This window comes from Hakea prostrata, chromosome 5 (assembly GCF_041222555.1).
Source record: "Hakea prostrata isolate BN-2017 chromosome 5, UWA_Hpros_2, whole genome shotgun sequence".
Lineage (NCBI taxonomy): Eukaryota > Viridiplantae > Streptophyta > Magnoliopsida > Proteales > Proteaceae > Hakea > Hakea prostrata.
The window spans coordinates 20,361,902-20,386,657 of NC_142604.1; the positions used below are offsets into that span (position 1 = coordinate 20,361,902).

Sequence of the window (24,756 nt, forward strand, 5' to 3'; positions counted from 1 at the left end):
TTAAAATAATAAAAAATATATATCTTCTAAACCTTACTCCAATCTGATAAAATTCCGACAATCAGCACTTAATATTCCTTGTCTATAGCCAGGGTGTTACTGGTGCCCAAGACAGGCATTCCTATTGCCAATTCTTCAAGAACTCCTTGGCTTCAAGGGGTTGGTTTAGTTGTGTTACAGATGGATTTTACTCCATCAAACAAGATTTTTAAATATTCTTCTTCTATCTTGAATTCACTTAAATTTCAGTTATTCTCTACTTCCCGTTAAAAAAATCGATGCAGAGACACCCCATGTAATTGGGATGACTTAGAGCTTTTTGTTTTTGCTGGATGAAATCCATCCTGCAAATATTTCCCTTTTCTCATCCGTATCCATTAAACAACATCAAAACGGTTTCTGTTTTCCAGATAAGTATTACTTGAATTCAAAAACGAGTTAAGATAAAGCAGGACTTCTGGTCATGTAGTGTGGTGAAGAATCTCAAAAAACTATAGTAAGGTGGACGTAACCAGTAATGCCTAAGTCCACAATGATCCAATCTGCTACATGACATACTGGTGTGCAGGGACTCTCTAAACCTGCTCAACTTCAACTCTTCTCCATCATGTACGGTCCTGTTACTATCTATATCCTTCATGTCAACAATTCAAACTGTATGAAGTACACGGAAGAACCCAAATCAAAAAATTTCAATTGCTTTCATTTTCATCTCATATTCTATCAATGATTGATAGGAGGACAACATAATTTACATTTTACCATGGCAGATTTACAGAAAAGAAAAAACAGATGAATAAATCCCTTGGGTATGACTCTTGATCTATTCGTCTTACTCGAAAAAATGACGAACCAGGAGACCCAGAATATATGAAGGAAATCTAGAGCATTGACTTCTCCCAAAAAATCTCTCACTCAGTACCAAGCATGTTTCTTTCCCACAGAAATAAACCTGAATTCTTCAAATCTTTATAGGATAAATTCAGCGTGTCTAATGACCTCACTCCAAGGGCATTTGAACAAATCACAATAAGAGCTTGACAGGCATGATGCTCCTCCAATTTCTGTAAGTCGGTTAATTCTGATGAGAGGTCCTTCCATGGCTGGTAAAATGTCCTGTACAAGATAATGGATACATAGTACAACTACTGGTTAGCAAGAGAAGTTGAATTATTCAAAAGGGTTCAATTCTCTTCTACAATAAAGTACAAAAAGACTCAATAGTACTGCTGGTGGAATAAAAATCATGGGCTAGATGTATTTCTGCAGCATCAAAGCAGATCTCTTAAATTCAATTAAATAATCCAAAATAAAGCTATGCCTCTGACATTATCAAATAATTTGTATCAACTTGAAAAAAATGTATAACACCTCACTGTTAAGTCAAAAAAAAGGTTTATTTTGCTTCCCACATTTTTTTCTGGAAAGAAAAGGGGGGGGGGGGGTTCAACAGGTCTCTTTTGGGATGGTGGTTTGTGTGAAGTGATATTTCAACAGTAAATAATAAATTTAATAGAGAATAGCTAGGAAATCATATGCTTACCATCTCCATGAAGGTTTAGCTTCAGCAGGGCAACGAATCTGGGAACATAGGGATGCCAAAAGCTCTGTTTCTGTCCCAAACAGAAAATGTAACAGTCAATGTTAATTGGAATGCAACCCTTTTCAGTTGTTTACATTTTCTAAGTTGGGCAACTCAGGTACAGAAAGAAACAACAATTAGAGAGAGAGTGAGAGAGACAAATAAACCAGGATTCTGCCGCAGAAAATGACATAACAAAGTGCCAGGAAAGGAAGAAAAGCTTAAAGAACGTCAGATAAATTCCCAACCTCAGGATGATACTCAATGCTATCCTACTGTTTCTCATAAACAAGAAATGCTAAATCATATAGCATATCTCCATTAGTTGAAACCCCACTTAACATATTTATAGGCACAAAACTGTATGTACTTGGAAATGCACGCAGAGAGTCAACCTTCTAAACAGGAGTTATGTGTTTTTGTGCACAGAAACAAAATACCCCACATGAAAAGGAAAAGAAAGAAAAAAATCCAACAAAAGGATGGCAATGAAGAGGCTTTTTATCAGCTCATGCTTCACAGAATACTGGGTTAGTAGATTGAAGAATATCTTAAAGAAAAATAATCTACTGTATGGGAAAAGGCTTTCCAAGAAAGTAATTATTTAATAGAATATCCGAGCAAATGTTTGTCAATGGGAAAATTAAGACTCATTCCTGTCAAATTTATTATGTTATAAACTATTACCTATTAATGGTAATCGTCAAATGCTTGCTTACCAAAAAAAAAATAGTTAAGTGAAACTACACATAAAAATTACCAATTGAAAGACTAAATGATATACCTGTAGAAGTAGAGGCATCAGAAAGGAGCAAGAGACAAAGTGCTGAGATGACTGAAGGAAGGATTCCGCAGTTCGATCCAAGTAATTGCAGGAGGTACAAAATCATAGCAGCCAATGCCTTGTCATCACTACTGCGGCTTTCTCTAGGTTCGCATTTTCCAATCTTGATGTGGTCCAAAAGGGCTTGTAGGGTGTCTACATTTGTTATTTGTGAAGAAATAGTTTTTGCAACACAAGACTTGGTTGAAACTCTTTCTAGAATTACTGAAGCTGTAATCCACCGCAAAAACTTTGACATTAGGGTGTCTTCACATTGTTCATTCACTGAGAAAATCAGGATTTTGGGCTCAGATTCTTTAAGCAAAGATGTCTGCATGGAGGATGACCATTGAGTAGCACAAATCGCCCAAGTAACAAGCTTTAAGAACTTTTCCCTATCCTGTGAGATTACATTAAAATATCAAATCTCATGAAGACACAATAAGCAAACGAGATTGTTAAATGGCAAAATTGTCCATGAAACACACATCAAGAATTAGCACCTGTTAATCAGCCTTTGAGTCCTAATTGGATAATCCACCTTTTTTTCCCCCTTTTCCTATTTAATTTCTACTTGCAAACATTGTTTATAGGTAAAGTTTTTGCAGATTAGAGACTCCACAGTTCAGCAGCAAAGCTCTCAATCTCAAATTGTGGCTCTCCTCTTCTTCTCTCATCTACACTCTGAATTCACATGGTATCAGAGCTGAAGGGCGCATAACTCTTTGCCCCTCAATTTCAATTCAAACATCGGATTGATTCACACACTATGCTCTGAGAAATATATACCATCTGAAAAGACAAAAAAGCGGAATCTTTGTCTAAAGAAATGCTTTGAGAAACAGCAGATGAATAGAACCTGATTTCAATCTATTCCACCTCTAATCAAGTCTTCGACACCTGGATATGTAGACAGCTTGAAGATCCTTTCAACTGTAATTAAGGGGCAGCAGCAACTTACGCTGCACTTTTCTGGAGAATTTGCTGTGATGAATTAGGAATTTAAACAACTATTTTTGAGGATTTAGGCAACAACTTTGGGTTTTATCGTGAAAAGGTTAGTACCATTTTTTGTTTTCTGAATTTTTTTGGTCTGGCACGAAGAATCTGCCATGGTTATTGCTGTGATTCTTCCTCTCTATTTTTGGAGTTTTCCCCTTGCTGTTTAAAGAAGTCTTTGACCAGAAGGTCTGGTGTTTTCATCTGTGGATTTTCTGCGTCAAGCCTGCATCTTGATCTGAAATTATTCAAACCTATTTGTGATTCTGTTATTGGAGTCTGAGAAGATTATCTCTATTTTCTTGATGTCAGACTAAAGAAAGTTGAAGTTATTTGCTTTCCTTGTACAAGTGGTTTGTCTATTACGGTTGGAAGATTATTTTTCTGCTTTGAGGGCTGAATCTTTTTTTCTTTTTTTTTTTAAAATAAAGATGTGAGGGAACTTTTCATTGTAATCCTTGTACAAGTGGTTTGTCTATTACGGTTGGAAGATTATTTTTCTGCTTTGAGGGCTGAATATTTTTTTCTTTTTTTTTTAAATAAAGATGTGAGGGAACTTTTCATTGTATCCAGGGTTTTCAGGTTTTTTTTTTGTTGGTCTTCTCATTGTTAATCTAGGGGAGAAAATGAATCTGTACCTAATAAGAGCACCATGATTGAAATCATCTCCTCATCCTCACATTGGTTGACTGAAAAGAAGCTGAAGGTTTATCTAACTTTCACCACTCGAAGGCTGTAGTAAAGGTTGTTCTCACTGGACGAGGACAGCTAGATCACTTGACTAAACTAGCCCCTAAAGGTGATTAAAATTGGGTGATTACTGATGCTACTCAGACAGATGTTTAATTCTATGGCAGACCGTATTGTTGATCATGTGACTCACTTGTAGACTTCAAAGGATTTATAGGAATTACCTAACTGTGTTATATTCTAGTAAAAAAAACTCTATCCTGAATTTTTGAGTCATCCCAAGAATTTTATTGGCTTGATAGGAAGGGTAGAATTTCACTCAATGTTTTGCAAACTTCAAAAGAATGTATGAAGAATAAACTCTATTCTTCCTATTTCCTATTATGTAAAAATAATGCAACAACAAAGAGAACAACTAGCTTGGTGAGTTTTATGGGAGCTCTCCAAAAGGAGTTTGATACCATTCGAGCATAAGCTTTGGCAGTGATCATGTTGCTGCGCTAGAGATACCTTCTCCAGAGTCCTTCATGTTGCAAAAGAAAGCACTAGCAATATATAGATAGTTAAGCTCTTGCCACTGTTTCACGTGGTACTTCAAGAGGAGAGAACAGAATTGTGGGACTCACTCTGGAAGGAATTCTGACATTCAAAACTCTTCTGGCAATTTAGGGTAGACCAAAACCTGCCATCACTGTGGATGTGTTGGACACATTCAATGTTTTTGTCGAAAGCTTCACCGAAACCACCACACATTGCTAACGTTGCCACCACTACAGAACTCACTCCTACAACCTCTAAATTACAACCTGGAGGTGAGACTATAAATATGATCGATGAAGACAATATTCCCTTTACCAGTTCTAGGCTACTTAATCGCAACCATCCATCGCCACCCTTGTTCAAAAAGGCAATGCTATTGCCTGCCTTTGTCCACATTTCACACTTGATCATTCAGGAGCATCTGATCATATGATCAAGGACACAGTTTCTTCCTTTCATTCAACTTCTTCCACTGTTACACTACCTAATGGTTCCCAAACCAATGTTAAAGTAATGGGACATTATACAACTTACTGATTCCTCAACCTTATCTCCTTTACATACCTAACTTCCCTTTCAATTTATCGTATGTTCATGAACTCACTTCCATCGATAACTATTGTCTTTTTCCCCTGGTTTTTGTTTTTTTCAAGATCTTACGACAAAGAAGACGCTTGATAAAGCTCGTGAGCCAGAGGGCTACATTTGTTCGAGGACACATCACTTGTTGCTTACTGTAGAATCTGCATTCTGCATCAAATCCATTACCGGCTGGGACATCCCTCTTTAGAAGCTTAAAATTATCACAGAGTTGCTTTCATTCTAATTCTAGTTTAAACTATGAGTTTTGTCAATTTGGGAAGCTTCGCCATGTGAGCTATATGGCTCATGTTAATAAATGGTTTGACCAACCTTTCTCTTTAGTTCAATCTGATGTGTGGGCCTGTGGGGGCCTTAACCATCTACCTTTATTTTTGGATTTTGATTATTTGTAACTTTTGTGGATGACTTTTCCAAAGTTACTTGGTTTATTTAATTAAAAAATGGTCAGTTTATAAATTACATTCTATGACTTTGTTGCTGAAATTCGTAATCAGTTTGGTATTTCTATTCATACTTTCCTTAGTGATAATGCTAAGGAAATACCCTATTCATAAGTTTATGGTTTCTAATGAAATCCTTCATACTTTCCTTAGTGATAATGCTAAGGAAATTTTTTACCCTATTCATAAGTTTATGGTTTCTAATGAAATCCTTCATACTTTCCTTAGTGATAATGCAAAGGAAATTTTTTACCCTATTCATAAGTTTATGGTCTCTAATGAAATCCTTGACCAATCTTCTTGTGCTAGCACTCCTCAACAGAATGGGGTTGCTGAAAGCATGAATTAGACATTTAATGGAGGTCAACCGTTCTCTCTTATTCGAGATGAAGGTGTCCATACCCTTGTGGGTTGATGCCGTTTTAACTGCTTGTTACCTTATCAACCAAATGCCTTCTTCTATTTTACAGGGTGACATTCCATATTCTTTTTATTTCCTTCATTGCTCCTGTTTGCTGTACCTCCCCATGAATTTTCCAGTGCTTGTTTCATTCATGATTATAGTCCTAGGAAGTCCAAGTTAGAACATCGTGCTTTTAAATGTCTGTTTGTTGGACACTCTCATACTCAAAAAGGGTTATCATTGTTATTCCTCTGATTACAAAAATATTTTATTACTGTTGATGTCTCTTTCTATAAACTGACTCCTTATTCTACTAAAACTATTAGTTTAACCAAGCTTACAGGATGACTTGTTACCTTATCAACCAAATCCCTTCTTCTCCAAGTATAGCCAAAACCCATCCCTACCCCTACCCTCTTTCTTCTTCCTCCCTCATCCGTAGCTTTCCCCATTCCCCAAAACTTTAAAAATCATAATCTTAGTTTCCATATGACACTCTTTTCTATTTTCTAGAATTCTACAACTTTTTCTAAGAACAAAAATTCAAGGTCAGATCTACATCAATCTAAACATTAGATCTGTCCCAAACTTTAGAAGTCTCATCCCCCAATCCTAGTGAACTTCCATATTAGTTTCAGCCCAAACGAACCAACCAAATCCTAGTCTAAACCCTAAATTCCCAAACACCCCAGAAATCCTAACCATACTTTCAACCATAAATTTAAAACCCTTAATCCAGAATCTAATTCCTTCTAGGATTGCCTTCCCCAACCCCTACTTGATACTCACCCTAACCCTAACCTAGTCAACCCCTAGAAAACCCTAATTTCCTAAAGCGTAGACTTTGGAATTCAGTTCTGAATTAAAAATACCACAAGGTTACTGACTTGGCACTCTAAACCCTAGCCAAACCTAATCCTACCCCATCCTCAACCCTAGAACCCTCCCTCCACCCTATTGTATAATCGTAGGGTATTCTAAACCCTAGTAGACTGCTGATTCACTTGAAAAGGATCCTGATGGTGGAATTAAACCTAGGGTTATTCTACACCCTAGTAGACTGCTGATTCAAAGGATCCTGATGGTGGACTTAAACCTAGGGTTTGAATCGATTTATTGAACTAGATCCTGGTTCACATCAAACTGACAGGTTGAAAACATACTAACAAGGAAATTTTCAAACAAAGGACCTAGGTAAACTCAAGAATTTCCTAGGTTTTGAAGTTGCTCAGTCAAAGAAAGGCATCGTTTTATCTCAACAGAAAGATGTGATTGATCTACTGTCTGAAACCGGCATGCTAGGGGTCAAAATCCTTAGATACTCCCATGGAGACCAATTTGAAGTTAATGCCAGATGTTGGGACCACCCTTTGACAATCCTAAGAAATATAAATTACTTGTGGGTAAGTTGAATTATCTGACAGTGACTTAACCTAACATTGTCTTTCCAACCAATGTTGTGAGTCAATTTCTAACTGCTCCACAGGCATCTCATTAGGACGTTGCTATCCACATCTTAAGATATCTTAAGAAGCTATTAGGCATGGAATTCTCTAAACTATTCAAGGTTATAGATGAGTTGAGGGTTTTTCTAATGCTAATTGAATGGGTCTCCCGTTGATAGAAGATCAACCACAGGCTATTGCACAAATGTTGGGGGAAATCTTGTGTCATGGAAAAGTAAGAAACAAATAGTGGTGACAAGGTAAAGTGTAGAATTAGAATATCAAGACATGGCACATGTTACTTGTGAGTTGATGTAGGTAAAATAGTTACTCCAGGAACTTGGGATTGTTAATGTTTAGCCTACGAAGTTGTGGTTGGATAACCGTGCTACCATTCACATAGCATCCAACCTGGTCTTTCATGAACGTAACAAGCATATTGAGGTAGACTATCATTTTGTTTGTGAGAAACAACAACATTATGACAAGGTGTGCTATCTCCCAGTCACATCCATATTGGGGAACAACTGGCAGATTTATTTAATAAAGCTTTGGGAGGTGCAAGTGTTGATTGTAAGAAGCTGGGCATAGACAAAATACATGCTCCAGCTTGCGGGGGAGTTTTAGAGGGAAAACTTATCCATAAAATACCCATCCAGAATTAGCACCAGATGCTAGTTCTTGATGGAGCTAAATCAGCCTTTTAAATTCCTAATTGGATTATGATTTGTTTCTTTCCCTATTTTATTACTACTTGTGAACATTGCTTATAAATAAAATCTTCATGGTTAGAGACTTTAGAGTTCAGACTTTAGCAATGAAGTTCTCGACCTTAAATCATGGCCCTCCTTCTCTTCTTCTCTCATTTACACTCTGAAATTCACAAAAATGACAATGGTATGGTTTGAAGAGCAAAAACATTGGCTAGTCATCAATTCAACTCATCCTTCTCACTTGTAGAGAGTTTATCCAAGTAAAGATGTCTAAACACTCATCACAAATTCAAAGGGTTGCACAGGTATCATAAAACATTTGGTCTATATCCTAAACCCTTAAACTGATACACAATGCGAAATTTTGGCATAACATGTCTTTTAGCCACCCAGCAAAACTACCGAAACTGCAAAATTCTGCCGAAATTTTGGAATGTTTCGGTGGAATTTCGTCCCCCAGAGTATTTGGGGTCATTTTGGGCTACCTTTTTGTGTCTAGCCTAATTTGAGGCCAATAAAACATACTAAGAAGTGTTATTTTTACCTATAACCTAACCTAAAGTGGTGTTCTAGAACATGAATTTAAACTAATGTAAATATGGTAATTATGCAAGACCACTAAAACTTTCATCAAAATGCAACAAAACATACAAGTAGAATCCAATATAACAAGTACGTGTCGGGTTGGATCCATCCCCTAGGTCATGGAGGAGTGCTTTGAATATTGGACATAACCATGCCATAACATAGTATGGATAAAGTTATCCACATAGTCTGTAATTGGCATAACTAGTTGTGCTAGTCCTAATGGATATCCAAAGATGGAAAACACAAATAACGCACCTGATCCATATCCATAACCACCTCTATGCCCATATGCAGACATGCTACTACAATCAGTAGATGAACCACCATATGCTCCAGCATATCCATATCCATAACCATAGACATAAGCCCTAATGATAAAAAAACCCTATGAATTTTCAAAATTTCACCATAATTTTCGGGATTTCAGTGAAATTTCCAACCCAAATCTGAGACTTTTCGTCTACGACCCATGTTTCACTTCGCTACTTAGCAACCTAGTTTGCAGAAATGTAGTACCTTGCTGATACATTAACCTTCTCTCCTCCATATGCATGGATTGCTTTCAATGTATAGCATAATATTGAAGTCTGACACATAAGATTTTAAAATGGTGACAGTTCCAATAACAAAGTATCTTGACTGTTGAATAGTAGATACAGTTTGCAATCAAACTTGCAATCCAAAATTTTCACACGTTTAGAGTAGCCCCACACACCTAGCACTATAATTTCAATATCAACATTCACACGTTACAATACAACCTACCATATGTGCATTCGTACTTAGTTTTGTACACATTCCTTTAGAAATCGTCCAAGGACTATAAACGTGTGTAACACAATCATGCTGGGAGCTACAAAGTGAACGGCAACAACTGAGATTTTTCATGTAAACCTTTATATTGCAAGAAAAGCAAGATCACATTGTGGTCCCGATTTGCACCCCTGGTGCAGTATAGGCTGGATTGCTGGACACTATTGTCTACCTGAGGCAAAATTGCTACTCTACATATTGTTTTTGTACTAGAATAAGAGAAGGCAAACATACAAGTAAATTATGCACCATGAATAAGATACAAATGGGAGAAAGTACATGTAACACAAAGTCAAAGGGACCAAATTCACAAGTCCAACAATACAATATCATGTGGTGATACATAAGTTGAACCCCATCAGGCTATCCTAGTGACTAATGCCATTAATTATGACAAGGAGAACTGAGCCCACTCATGGACCAATGGGTTGAAGTCAATTTTACTCCAAATGAAGCCACATAACAGTGTTGGAAGAAAGGCTTGAAGTCCTCCACAGATGACACATCTAAATATTAGAGGTAAAATATCCCAGGCAATTAACTGAAATGACCAAAACTGTGTTGAATCACTGATTCTTGTGGCATTAGTCTGCAGTTTTAGCTAGATTTTGCCAAGTTTTTGAACTATGTTCTACAGTCAGAATGAAGGTTTTGCTGTTTTCCATTTTTTTTCCTTTTTCTAAATATTAAAAGATTGATAACTCTTCTGTTGGGAGGAAGGAAAGATGAGAACCAATGAGGTTGAACCCAAGACCACTTGGTAGGGAGGGCTTTTATGCCCCCACAATTCTACCAACTGCATTTGGCAGTTGATCTCAAGGTTTTGCTAATGTTATGTTGCTGAAAGTTCTAATAACTCGAGATGAAACTAACGTTATGTTGCTAGAAGTCTGAAATTATTCAAGATAAAAGCAAGACTTTCTCTATACCATGTTCTATTCCAAAAAGTATAGTTATTAATTTAAATTTAAGAAAGCCCGAGTGATTAATGGTGGCATAACTGATGCACTCATTATTTATTACGAGGTCTGCAACATGCCAACAACTTTGCCATAGTTGGTGTAACATGTTTTTTGGTTCAAAAAATTATAAAAGATCCAACTTGAGAATGTGGCAGCCACAAACTCACACCCACCCACAAACGCACACACTCAGAGTAAGATTGATACCTTCTGGAACGTAATGATTGGTGGTGTGCTCATAAGTATGGCCTGGAGACCGATCTCAGCTGTGAGGCCAGATTCCATGTCACTGAAGCCATCAGTGATTGCTAGAATTAGTTGAAATAAGCCCTCAAATGATAAAGTAACATGTGGTTGGTAGATTTTTCTTTTTTGAGAAGCCCTGAAGGTTGATACCAGTATCTGTAAAATTAAATTAACCAAAGCAACATTTTGCTTAATCCACTTTATGCCAGCTGCTAGGAGTTTCAGAAGCTTAAATGATAATTCAGCTAGTTGCTCTAGGCCATACTTTTGCAGCCACTCGGTCACATTTCTGAAAGAAACAATGCCCACAGTTACCTGAATTCAAAGCAGCACATAAACAGAAATTAGTGGAAAGAAAAGTTTTAATTAATTCACCTAATTGTCCATGTGATGTACTTCAATCGTAATTCAAGTACCTCAGAATATAGGGTTTTGTTTGGAAGCCTGGGGTACTAAGTTACCATTTCCCAAGTTATTCTTTTCTCTTTCTTTCTTTCCTCTTCTTTTTTTTTTTTTTCAAGAAGAATGCTTACTTCCTAAGTGCATAGACTCTGGGCACTTCAATTCAAAAAAGAAACTTTTAAAAAATTTAAAAATCTTAATAATTTAATTTGCGCAGTTTTAGCAATAGCTATGCTGGGAGCTTTTCCTCTTTTCATGGCTTTTCAAAGCTGCAATCCACATCATGAGTGTAATCATATTTCAAAATTAAAAGGAAAAAACATCAAATTTTATAACTGCCAACAATTTTAGCGATGTTATGGTAGCAGCTTCTCCTTTTTGCACAGTTTTTTCTCTATTCCTTTAATGGTCAATTTTTCATGTATAGCTCTCAGCAAAACCGGAGAGAAAGTGAGCGCTCACCACTCTCTCCTCAAGCAGATATAAGGTTTCAGGCCTCAAACCCTGCCTCTTGGAGGTGGCCTTCTCTAGATGCTCATAGCAAAGTGTGATGGCATGGTAAGCATTCTCTCTGCTACACTCTGATCCATAAGGGTTCTCATGTGTGTTTTCATATTCATGCCTGCCCCACAGATGTATTATAAATGATACCTTGGGACGGATGTAAAGCTAAGCAAATTGCCTCTGCTCCAAGAACAGAGGATTGTGTAGGTTGTAAGAGATGTGAATCCGCCTATCCAACAGATTTCTTGAGTGTTTGGGTTTATTTATGGCATGAGACAACTCGCAGTATGGGTCTAGCTTATTGATATGTTCTAGAAAACTCTATCTAATTGAATCCATTTGATTTCTCTTTACCGACAAAACCCATACTCGAAATATTCTATTTTTTATTATTTCTATTTCAAGTACGGGTTTTTCTGGTCAAAGCATATCTTGTTTATACCACAAATTATTTTCCTTGGTAAACAATAATTGTAGTTTTTCCAATATCAGCAGGTTCTTTAATTTTCTTTCTTCCTCATAGAGGAAACAAGGTGATTCACTGGTATACTTTATGTATATGTTTATTAAAACTCCTTCTAATGACCTATGCATTCTGTTATCATTTCAAATTCGACAATCCATTAATCCAACTCGAGGAGGATTTCACTGGATTCTCCTTGAAGCCCTTCAATCATCCTAGCAACAGCGTATTTTAGAGGTTTCAGTTTGGTCTGCAAATAGTTAAGGCTTCAGTCCCAGCCGCAAGGATTTTCAGATGTGATGTCCTTGGACAAAATTCGGGAACTCTTCTGCAGGTCAATACCAACCCACCAGCTTCCTTTATCCTGAAGTCCCCAGCGATCTCACCCACCTCCCTCACTCCTTTGTTTAAATCCCAAATGATTTGCAGCTAGAACCACTTCCGGATCTGCTGCCTCTCACCTGTCCCCTTGGTTAAACCCAACATTTCCTCCTTTCAGTCTAGCATCACTCCCATCCACCAACAGAAATGTAGAAGCTGTTAACTTTGTGAGGTCTGTAAAACATTCTGCACACATTATGTGATGTGAACCGAGATCTAGGGTTTAATTGATTGATGCAAGCCCTAGATTTAGGTCCACCATCAGGATCCTCTTCAACTGAATTGGCAGTCTACTAGGCTTTAAAATACCCTACTGATTTGGAATTAGGGCTGCAAAGGTTGTGAATAGGGTAGGGTTAGGTTCGACCAGGGAGACACTAGGGTCAGAGTGCCCAGTCAATAACGTTGTTGTAACTTGTAATTTAAATTTCATAACTGAATTTTAGTTCTAGGGTTTTCAAATTTTAAGGTATGATAGGAATTAGGTTTTCTAAGGGGTGGTTAGGGCCAAAGTTATAGTCGACTGTCGAGTAGGGGTAGGGGAAGGGGAAGGTATTCCTAGAAGGAATTAGGTTTTGGATGGAGGGTTTGGAAGTTATGGTTGAAACTATGGTCAGGGTTTCTAGTGTTTCGGGAATTTAGGGCAGCAAAGGAGTTAGGTTTCAAACTAGGGTTTGGTTGACCTGATTGGGCTGAAACTGAGATGGAAGGTCACTGGGGATAGGGGTTCCCTAAAGTTTGGGACAGATCTAACGGTTAGACTGCCGTAGATCTGACCGTGAAATTCGGCTCTCTATAAAAGTCCAAAAATTCCAGAAAAATAGAAAAGAGGGTGATATGGGAAAAAGGAACTAGGGTTATGGTTTTAGGTTGGGGTGTGGGAAGGGGATTGCGGATGGGAGAAGAAGAAGAGGGAAGGCTACGGCTGAGGTAGGGCTGTCATACTTGTGGTAGAAGATGGAAGCTTGAAGACCAGAAATTCTGCAGAAAACTTTCTCAATAGCAGCCGCAAGTTCCCTCCACAGGAACACACGACTCCAAACTCTTAGCTCTTTCAATTCTCAATGTTTATTCATAAACATAATCTCTGAATATTACATTGTAGGGAGGCTTACTTATAGCCTTCAGAAGGAAGTCATGCTACAACTCTTAACTTGGAAAACAAATCAAACTGAAACTCCTATTTGACTAAGGACTGTTTATATCTCACTCTAGAAGAATCCAAATTGAAATCTAAGAATAGAGATGGAGTCCTACAAGAAGTAAAACAAAACTTGAGGACTCCTTTACAACTTAGGAATCCTGACGTAACAAGGACTCTTCAATAACTAAGTCCTAAGTGGACCCAACTGATAAATAGAAAAATGAACAAAATACACCTTTGCTGGCTGAAATCGCCCAGGTTGCAGGGCACTTGTAACCTCCCTGGGCCCTCATTGGGTGGTCCTGGATCTGATTCACAACATTATGTTTCCTCAAAGTAAAATTTTCATTTCAACCAAAATAAATCATTTCCTAATTTTTCTTACTTGACCTCACTTCATTTCCTAATTGTTGTTTCGCCAAGTAGTGAAACATAATGTGCTTCTACCATGAATCTCGCAAGAAGTCTGATTTATTGCAAGATACGGGGCGATATTTTGCACATATAAGCTGAAAACTGAATGAAATTTTGCCCATTTTGGCCGAAAGTTTGATTTTGGCTTTTAGGCCTTCATTCTCTTAATCTTGCTCGATTTTTCCAATTTTTCAATCTTCAACATCTAGGGTTAGTTCTTGTGTGATTCTTGCCAGAAACGCGTGCATCATGTCAATCAAGCGGCATTTCACTCAAATCTTGGAACTCAAAGAAAAATAAAAGAAAATTGGATGGGCGATTCATTCAATGCTTGTCTCCCACATATTGAAGCTATTTACTTAGAGAAACTTCAATCCAAGAACTTCACATCTCATATCTATTTGATATTCATAGGCTTAGGTATTATGTGGGAGTCGCCGCTTGCATGCAGGTTTATAGGCTTGTTCATGAATTCACCTTTATATATAGGCCTCAACAGGACTGTTGGAAAGTGTTGTTCCAGGAAAGAGTGCAGCAGACAAGTAGCAGTTCACGAAGTGAACCAGTTCAGGAGGGATTTGATTTTAGACTGAACTATGTGATGAAGGAGGAACCAACTCAACCTAGTTCAGTAGGAATGAATTTTCATCTCAGAGGTAACCACGCTTCTCCAAACTCGATTTTAACAAAACGCATAATTGAATGTTGTTAAGAAAAGTGGCGAGAAAGAATGTACATAGCTTAGGCCTTGTATCTAGCATGGCCTCAAACAAAACTGATGGGAGGGCAAGAATCCATGCAGCCGACCCCATTTAGTTGGGAAAAGGCTCATTGTTGTTGTTATTGTTGTTGCATGATAGAATGTTGTTGGATGGATGTGGATTCAGTATACATTGAACATCTAAATACCGTGAGCCGCTCTAAGAACACAGTCTCTAAATTTCATTGCACAAAGTGTTTTATTTATTTATTATCCAACGTCAAAAAATCTATTTTCCTACACTAAAAATGCAAAAGATACATATGATATATGCCTTATGTGGGTATGAATTTAATATATGTCGAACTCCATGGGCTAATCTACCGTCTCACATAGTCGAAATATTTTTCCACTTAATAAATATTTATTTTATTTTTCAAAAATTATTAAACTATTAATAAAAATATAAATCATTATCAAAAAAATAGAGAAAAGGTTTTTTTTTTTTTTAAAGTGTTGTCTATATGGTTTCATTGCTGGTTTTGGTGGGAGCAGCCAATCTCCTTACCCAAAAAAATTTAGAAATTCCTTTTATATTTAAAAAAATACATGGGCAAGGGAAAATTACTAAACAAGTACATGATTGTTTCTTTGTCTAGAGAAAATTACTTTTTTGTTGTTTAGTAACTTATACAATCATTTAGTAAGCAACAGTACTCATGTCTGGGAGTGGGAGTTATAGGTGAGGTGGATCACAAGGGCACATGGTTCACAAGCATAGTAGAGGCAGAGGGAGGGTGTAGACCAGCCATAGATGCAGGGGAGGGTGAACAGTAGGGACATGCACAAGGTGGGGCACAAGCACAAAGAGTAGGACCCCGCATGGTAGCAACCGTAGAGGTGGAAAGAAATAAAACCACGATACACTACAATTTAATTTCTGAGGTTTATGTAGGCAGCGTCAACAAGTTTAAACCACATATCACTGGGAGTCCAAAGTGTGTGATCACATGCATGGAGGCTTCAGCGGAGGTAGTGAAGGCAGTGAGGGCATTAGAGAAAGGAAAAGGGCAGAAGAAAGCAAAAAAGAAGAAAGTTGGCAAAGCACTCGATGGGGTGGTGAGGAGGTCTTCGGCATCTACAGTTGATTCACATACTGAGGAGGATGGTGACCCCATTGATGTGCACATAGAGGAGAGGGAGATGAGGCATGTGATGGCAAAGAGCAAGCGTACTAGCAGAAGCAGGAGAGGGCCAAAGCTATAGCTATAGGAGATGGTCCCTCTAGGGTTGCAGAGGTTGGAGCATCTGAATCTGGGGTCGAAGCATCTAGGTGGTGGTATGTTTGGCACGTTCAATTGACCACAAAGTCAAGGGCTGCTCCACCATTAGTAGATGATTATCCACAGCGTTAGGACCCGATACTTGAGCAGGATCCGAATGTTTTCAAGAAGAGGGGGGGCGAAGAACACAAAGATCACAGGTGCATGGAAGAACATGAAGGGGAAGGTCAAAGAAGCAGTGGAAGGTCTTGGATACGCTAGCCCCACCCCTGAGGAGGTTATGACCACCTACCTGACACAACAAAAGGAGGAGTTAGAGGCACATTCGTGATAGGACTGTCCTCTTGAGATCTACATGTTAGATAAGTAAATTTTATACAATTATTCACTTTAAAAATTATTACACTAAGTACTAAATTAAGGTGTTTGTCATATTTAGGACCACCAACAGGCGCACTGCATAGAGCACCATATCATCAAATGATTTCTAGAAATAGGTGGGTTTAGTATTGCAAGCCATGGAGGCCATTATAAAGGTCTTATATATGGCGGACTCCTCAATGAAGGGGCCCACTATGCCCCCCCTATATGCAGCCATTTAGCTTATTAAGATTGTCATACAGAAAGCAAACTCAAGAGGTTGCAGGGTTTTCCCTGACATCATCGATAGATGATGGACCGCACATCTTATGCATCCACTATATAAGGCTGGTAAATAAACATCATGGGTTGTTGCCTTGTTGGTAATTCATTCACTTTTATGTTAACGAAAATCTTAACTCTAAATGTGAGTTTGTGATTGTGCAACCTATTTATCTCAAACCCAAATATCAGTACAACAACCATTTGGGGTTAGACACGGACATGCTTGGGGCAGTGATGCAGATGGTTGCGAAGTTGGAGCCAAACTCAATGCTTCAATCCTTCTGTAACAAAGTTCTGTAACAATGAGGTGAGAGTAGGGAATTAGGAGTTAGGACTTGCATTTGATTTTGTAAAGTACTTAGCTAACCATCATTACACATGATTGTAGATAAAGAGTTTTAAGGACGCATTTGGGTCCTTTGGTTCAGATGTTGATGTGAAGGGATGGGCTAACTCTGATCCAGGTTAGATGCATAATTATTATTACATTTTATATATTAATAAATTATTTGTTAAGTATTAACTTAGTGTTTTTGTCATAATGTAGCTGAATGGTGGGTTCTCTATGGTTTAAATGCATCGAACCTCAAGAGAGTGGCAATCAGGGTCCTCTCCCAGACTTGCTCCGCCTCTAGGTGCGTAAGGAACTGGACTACATTCAACTTGATCCACCTAAAAGAGGAGGAAAAGATTGGGAAGCCAGCGCCTTAATGATCTGGTATTCGTCCACTACAACTTTAGGTTGAAGATGCAACACATCAAGGACCAGGCAAAGGGTAACGAGCAGCAAAAGACCATCGACCTCGCCAATATCTTCAAGGTGGAATCAGATGATGATGATCCCCTCATTGATTGGGTGAGGGACAACCAAACTGGGGTGAGGTGGTGTTGACCAGCTTGGAGGGATACCTGATCCAAAGATTGTCGTCATGTGGGGGTTGATGTCAATGCATTCACAGGACTGTCGATGGGCAGGCACATGCCCAAGAGGCAGCTGGTATTGTAGATGAGGATTGGATGATGGCCCCTGTCAGCAGGACAATGAGTTGGTGCCCTCAACACTCGATCTGGAGGATCCAGATGACACCATCACCCTTAGTCAGACTCATGATGGTGATGGTGATGATGATGGGGATGCCAATGAAACTGCAAGTGATGGGGATTATGATGGTGATGATGATGACGATGGTCATGGTGGTGGAGGACTTCGACAATGTATGCCAGTTCCATTACCAGACACAATGTTGGCCCGCCAAAGATACACCAAGGAGAGTCACTTCACCCATGCCACACAAGATGCAAATCATGGTGGGGAAGCATCTCGTGGTCATCCTGTGACGTATACCAAAGGGGAAGGAGAAGCAACATCAACATAGCTCTAAGGATGATACCTCATCATACGGGTCTTCCTATAGATGTGTGCAAATTGGCAAGCTCGATAGGATCCATAAGTTCGGACGAGTCCAAAGGCTCCACATCTACTCATGGGGCTTACAGTTAAGGACCTTATGGTGTCCCTCCCAGTTATGGACATTATGGCAAGAGTATCCCTTCCGGTGGCAATTACAGTGATTATGATTTATGGGTCAGGCTCGGGAGCAAAGTCAGTTGCAGAGTCCATCATCGGAGGGTCCACCACTGCTACCACCAGTAGAGCCATCTCCTATTCTATATCCGCATTGCACATTCCCTCTATGAGGATCTCTTAGGTATATGGATGACGTGGCCTACAAAGCTACAGTTTCCGACAACATCAACAACGATCAGCAGAATGTGTTATGGGATGTCTACGTACATTTGTTGGATGAGAGGATCACAGTGACAAACTTGTACCCGAGTCAAAGGATGGATCCACTGAGTTACTCATCTTGGTATTGAGATGATAGAGCCACCATAGCACGTCAAGCTGCAACATTGCTTAATTTATTCTTATTTTTTATTCAACATGACTACTTGTGTAGTTGTATACTTGTATATTGAATTTTACTTCTTGTCTTTTTTCTTGCAATTTAATGAAGATCTTTGTGTTCTCTTGTATCATTCGCATATTTACATTGGTTAAAATTTGTGTACCAAACTTCCAGTTTCATCCCACATACAACTAGACATATGTCGTTCAAGAAAACCACTTTAGGTTAGGTTTTCAGCAAAAATAAGACTCCCAGTGTAATTCTTGGCTTCAAATTACGCTAGACACCAATAACCAAGCCATAATGACCCCAAATACCCCGGGGAGCAAACTTGGGGTCAAAATCTAGCCGAAGCATTCTAAAAATTTCGGTATCTGAGTCACCGAAGCTGACGAAATTTTGCACCTTATTTTTAACTAATACAAATATTCTATTGGATCCCCTAGGACTAGGCAAGAGGCTACAACATTAATATTAAGAACTTACGGTTTCTTTTTTTCTTTCTTTCCACTTTCTTAAATCACTCCACTAAAATGTAAGCACATTGTTTATGAGCTTGAAAACAACAAAATAAAGGAGTAATGGAAATATGCCTGTGTAATTGTGAATACCTCCAGAACCACTGTCAACTGCGTCACAAGATGATTTTCCAGATCCCCATGTAACATCTCAATACTGAATGAGATAATAGATGATAACCACGAAATTAGACCACAATATTCAACTAGATAACAGGCTAGCACTTGTGATTTAATAGACTTCTTCACTATCTGCAACGAAAACAACCAGTGTCTTTAATTCAATGAGAACAAGCTTAAGGTACATAACATTACAGCAATTCTGGAAATTAAAAGAACTAAGTCATACATTCAACCATAAAGGAGTATAAGTCATACATTCAACCATAAAGGAGTATACTGAGTATGATGCAATTCTTCTTAATACTAAAAATATGCCTATAAGACATGAAAATAGTTGAACCGACACCATCTCAGTTCAGATCCAGATCCACAAAAGTCAATTCAATATCTACTCTCATCAAAAAAAACTCAATATGATACCATTAAACATCTTTTCCACTTAAACAACAAGGGCAGACCTACATTGCATCTGACCACATGCACTTTTTGGACATACGTGCATCTCCATACTACCAGACAAGTTGTATTTTCTTAATCTAAAAGATCAAGAAAAAGAATGTGCAAATCAAAGTGGCATTAATAGAAAGGTACATAGCCATACCCAAGTGATTGCCTAGCCTATAAGAAAGGAAATAATAAGATGGGTTCAGCTGCCCTTTTTCAGTATTGCCCTGTCAGAACCTACAGGTTTTCATGTACTCGTTACTTAAGACTACTATTATGGGTCAGCTATAGTGGAAAACAAATCCTACATGAAAAAGGGCTTCTTCGAAACAAAAATCACATATCTAATGGTTAAATTGTAACAGTAATCTTACAGTTCAAGTCTGGTACCTTTTTTCTGTCAAGTATCAATTCACAAGTGCTCATGGTATGGGTTCAAGAAGCAACCATAAAGCAGCTCTTTGACATTGACCAAAGCAATGGATAATTTTTTCAGCCCCAGTCAATTACTTCACGGACTTTCTATTGCAATCCTTGTATTTTTTTTTTTTTCAAGGGCTGTTGAAATGGTGTCGCATTTGTTAATAGAGTCAGGTAGAACTGTTAGATGACCTAAACATTATAAATACTAGAAAAGGCACAGTTTAACAGAAAAAAGTAATGAGATTCCAGTGCTTCTCAAAACTGTCACCACTGGGGACATTTGGTGTCAGAAAATGACGGCTTCTGAAAAACAAGCATGAATGACCTAACATGATTTGCATAGGCTTCTGATGTAATTCTAAGAATAAAGGGTAGAATTGTCTCTAGAATATTATTTGCAATAATCCCACATCAGGAACTTCTTTCATTCTTTACTTTCCTATTATTATAAATAAAGGTTGACTGTCTCTCCAACACAAATCAGGAGTTTTCAGACCATTCAACATAGCATCAGAGCCCAAATTCTTCAGAATCTGATGTCCCATGGATCCACTGAATTTCGCAAAAAGCCTAGAATTTCTTAGCAAACCAGCCACCACCACCTTCTTCTGCCAGCCTCCACCAACTTCTTCCAGGCCCTAAGGACCTCAGCTAGCCACCCCAAAATCCCTAGAACCCCCGCCAGTCTCTGCCAGCCCTACAACACCCTGTCGCGAGGTTCCTAGGGCATTGCCTCCCTCTTGTGACCCCTACTAGGGGCCTTGCTACCCTGCCGGCACCCTTTAAATCCTTCTGCCACCTCATTTGAACCTTTTTTAGGCCTCCGCCTTCCTTCCATGCCTCTGTTCCCTTGGTGATGAGCGCTTTTCTCTTACCAAGGATTTGTTATACCATTTCATGGTGTGATTCATTCTAAACGAAGGATCTCTGGTTTTTTTGCATCCACTCTTTATCTGAATCAGCGCAATGTCTACCGAGTATGTTGCCACCACCTCTTCTAGTTGGTCTGCTATGGAGGATGCTCCAATTCTTGACGAGCATGATTTCTCCCTATTCCAAAATGAACTCTACTAAATTCAACAGGACAAATTATCTTAGATGGTCTTGCACTATTGCTCTTACGGTGGATACTTGTGGTCTTCCTGATCATCTTCACGACACATCAATGAAACCTACAATGCCCGGTTCGGCTCAAGAGAAGTGGGACACTAATGAATGTTAATCTTGGGTTTTTTACTCAACACGTCAATGAAACCAACAATGCCCGATTCGGCTCAAGAGAAGTGGGACACTGATGAATGTTAATCTTGGGTTTTTCACTCAATTCTATTGAACCTACTATAACTGAAAGCTATCTTCATCTCCCTAATGTTGTTACTATCTGGAAAGTCGCCAAAATACCTATTCAAAGGTTGGTAATGATGCACAATGTTTTGAGATCAAATAGAATATTCATCAGTTACAACAAAAGGACCTTACCCTCTTCAATATTACTCTCCGAGGGATATTATCAAACATTGAATTTCTATGGAAGATTTACCCCAACCTATGCTACAGATGTTGTTGCTTATCAGAAGTAGGAAGAAAAGCTCAGCGTATGATTTCCTGGCTGCTTTCAATGTAGAATATGAGTAGCTATGTACAATCCTTCACGGGAGCCTTTACTTCCTTGGAACAGGCTATGCTATGGTTGATACTGAGGATAGCCCAATGGATGTCATGGTTCATACTCTTATAGTCAAAAGATCTGCTTTGGTTATTGTATAGGAAGCTCTCAAACTTGTAATATTGACACTGGAAGCTCTTCTCGTACTCCTATCAAGTATGAATATTGCGGGCATGAACCTCACACATGGGAGAAGTGCTAAAAATTCCATAGCCAACCACCCAGTTCACACGGAGGAGGTCGTACTACAGGTCATAGTGGAAATTCACAAGCAGTTGCTAATCTGGGAGAGACTAGTCACCGAAACCTCTCTCCTCGAATGAGCTCAAGCATCTCCATCAGTTGACCAGACTTGAGTTTTCTTCTTCCCAGCCGACATCAGGTGTTAGTGTTGCCTCTGACATGGTTACCCTATCTAAGCCTCCTTCCACCTCAAGTAATTTTCTTAGTTCCCACAGTGTGTCCTCAAGTTCCTCCTTGTGGATAATTGACTCTAGTGCAATTGATCACAGGACTGATCCATCCTTTGTATTTCATTCTTACTCATGTTTCTCCAAATTATACTATTCACATTGCAGATGGGTCACTTTTTCACCAATTTCTGGAAAGGGGTCCATTATTTGTTCCACATCTTTATAGTAATCCTCTATTTTGCATGTTCCCATTTTTCCTACTAATCTTCTATCCATTAGTAGTATTGCTCCAAACCTAAATTGCAAAAACAACTTTTCCCCTTCTCATTGTGTTTTTTAGGACTTAGAAATAGGCAACAGGGTGTACGATTGGCACTAGTAAACAAACCGGGGAACTTGCTAGATTGTTCTCCATTGGTGTTGGCTACGGTCTCCAGTTCCTCTTCTCCTACATTATTCACCTTGCTTCAGTGGCATTGTTGTCTTGGTCAACCTAACTTATCTACTTTAGCTAGACTCTTTCCTAGTTATAGTTAAACATTATAATTTGAATGAGTCTCATTTTAGTGCTTGCATTTCAGCAAAATAGACCCGACATATTTATCCTATTTTTGATAATCACAGTACTACTCCTCGTTCTTTTATTCACTAAGGTGTTTGAGGACCTTCACGTTGTGTGATAGGTTGCTTAACTACATTAGTATTATATCAAATCCTTTGTATTTTAATGAGACTAATTGGTTGTTTATTTGGATTTCTATTATATGGACAGATTAGAGTGTTTGAATATCAAGTTAAAAAAAAGAGTCGTTTAAAACCGGAGCCAGTGTTGTCAAAGCATCTGCCTAAGCAGCAAGGTGGTTGAAAAACCGCCTTTTTTTGAACCGCTTAATTAACGCACTGTTTTTTTATTGCCGCTTTTTTGCCTAAGTGTTACCACTTTGTCACCTTGTGAACATTATTGCAGCCCCGTGCCCATCGGCAACAAAATGTGAAGCATGAGCCATACTCAACATTGAGAATCAATGAATCATTAAATGGACAATGAATTGAAAATCGGAATAATGAGATCTATTAATTTATCGTGTTGGCCCTATTAGTACATAATCATTGTTATGATGCATGATGAGATGAACTTATGTTTGTGTTCTTTTTTTTTTATATAATTTTTCATATTTATGATTCTCGAATGCTTTCTTTTTCGAATGAATGTGACTATCGAATGTTTGTTTAACTTATTATAGTAAGTAGTTGCATTAAGAAGTAGTTTAAAAGTCATTGTATTGAAAAATTTTGACCCAACCATTTTGGTCGCCTTATTGCTGCCTAGGCATCGCTTTGATCGCCTTGCCGCCTTGCCAACCTTAACCGTAGCACCGTAGCACAACATTTTTAAATCAAATCAAAGAACTAGGCCCAAATTAAGATGGAGGATTTGATTATGTCCAAAGCTGGAGATTTGATTTTTCCATATCCGGAGGATTTTCATAAAATGTCTCAATTCAACAAACAAAGATTTTGTTCCCTCTTGCAATCAGACATCTAATGAAGAAGTTGAATTGGAAAGTGACTAAATTAGAAACCATTGCATTGGCAAGAAGGAGAATGAAAACAATCAAATAGGCAAGGAGGAAGAATGGAAACCATTAAATGGGCAAGGAGGAAGAAAGGAAACAACTGAATTAAGAAGAATTGCATTGCTAAAGAGAACAATGAAAATGATTAAATTGGAAATGATGCAAAATGAGTAGGAACCCTCTATAAGAAGGGAGGCATTTCTAGAGAATGAGGACACACCACAACAAGAGGAGGCCATAGTTCTAAGGAAGAGGGCACGATGTTTTCTTATTTCATTCTTTTATTCTTCTTTCCCATGTCTAGCTAATTCTATCTTTCAATCATGATTAAGAGAAGTTTGATTTTCAACAATTGTAAGACTCCAATGGGTAACTAGTTTTCTTTAATTCTCGGGTATTTATACATTTTCCATGTTCATTATGTTATTGGATTAATACTTAGACAAGAGGCCTATTGTTTGATGATTAATTCAATAGTTAGTCAATTCCAATAGTTATTTATTGATTATTCTAATATAAGTGACAAATCCATCCTTAAATGGTTAATCAATGCCCTAGAGAGTTTGCTATAAGGATGTATGTCCTAGTCTAAATAAACAAGGTTTTTCCGGGTTTGTTGGCTAGGGATTGGGTTTTAATATTTGATGCAATTAATAGGCATAACTCAAAAGGACAGATCCAAAGGTTATGTTTATTAATTAAGGTAACTCAAAGGAGGATTTAAAGGTTATCGAGGAAGTAGGGAAAGATTGGTTGTTAGAGGACTGATCCTCAATGACCATAACCAATCTACCCGAAATTAAAGTTTTTGTCTTTGAGTCAAAGATCAATTGAGAGAATCAATATTGAAATTAAATATTGATTGAAAGCTTTTGTTATTCTGATTTTCTTGTTAATTA

The 24,756-nt window shown here is 38.2% G+C and overlaps 1 protein-coding gene across 3 annotated transcripts in view; it reads right to left on the bottom strand.

Annotated features, from left to right (window-relative positions):
* Window positions 1–265: 265 nt before the first annotated feature.
* Window positions 266–24,756, bottom strand: part of EMB2788 (ribosome 60S biogenesis amino-terminal protein) — a 57,090-nt gene continuing 32,599 nt past the window's right edge. For all 3 annotated transcript variants that reach the window (XM_089154721.1, XM_089154720.1, XM_089154719.1), the window contains exons 10-14: window positions 19,305–19,463; window positions 10,809–11,162; window positions 2,367–2,805; window positions 1,544–1,613; window positions 266–1,116 (exon numbers count right to left, since the gene is read on the bottom strand). In XM_089154721.1, the coding sequence (XP_089010847.1) occupies window positions 912–1,116; window positions 1,544–1,613; window positions 2,367–2,805; window positions 10,809–11,162; window positions 19,305–19,463 (1,227 nt within the window). In that variant the 3' untranslated portion in view covers window positions 266–911. The remainder of the gene's footprint in view (window positions 1,117–1,543; window positions 1,614–2,366; window positions 2,806–10,808; window positions 11,163–19,304; window positions 19,464–24,756) is intronic.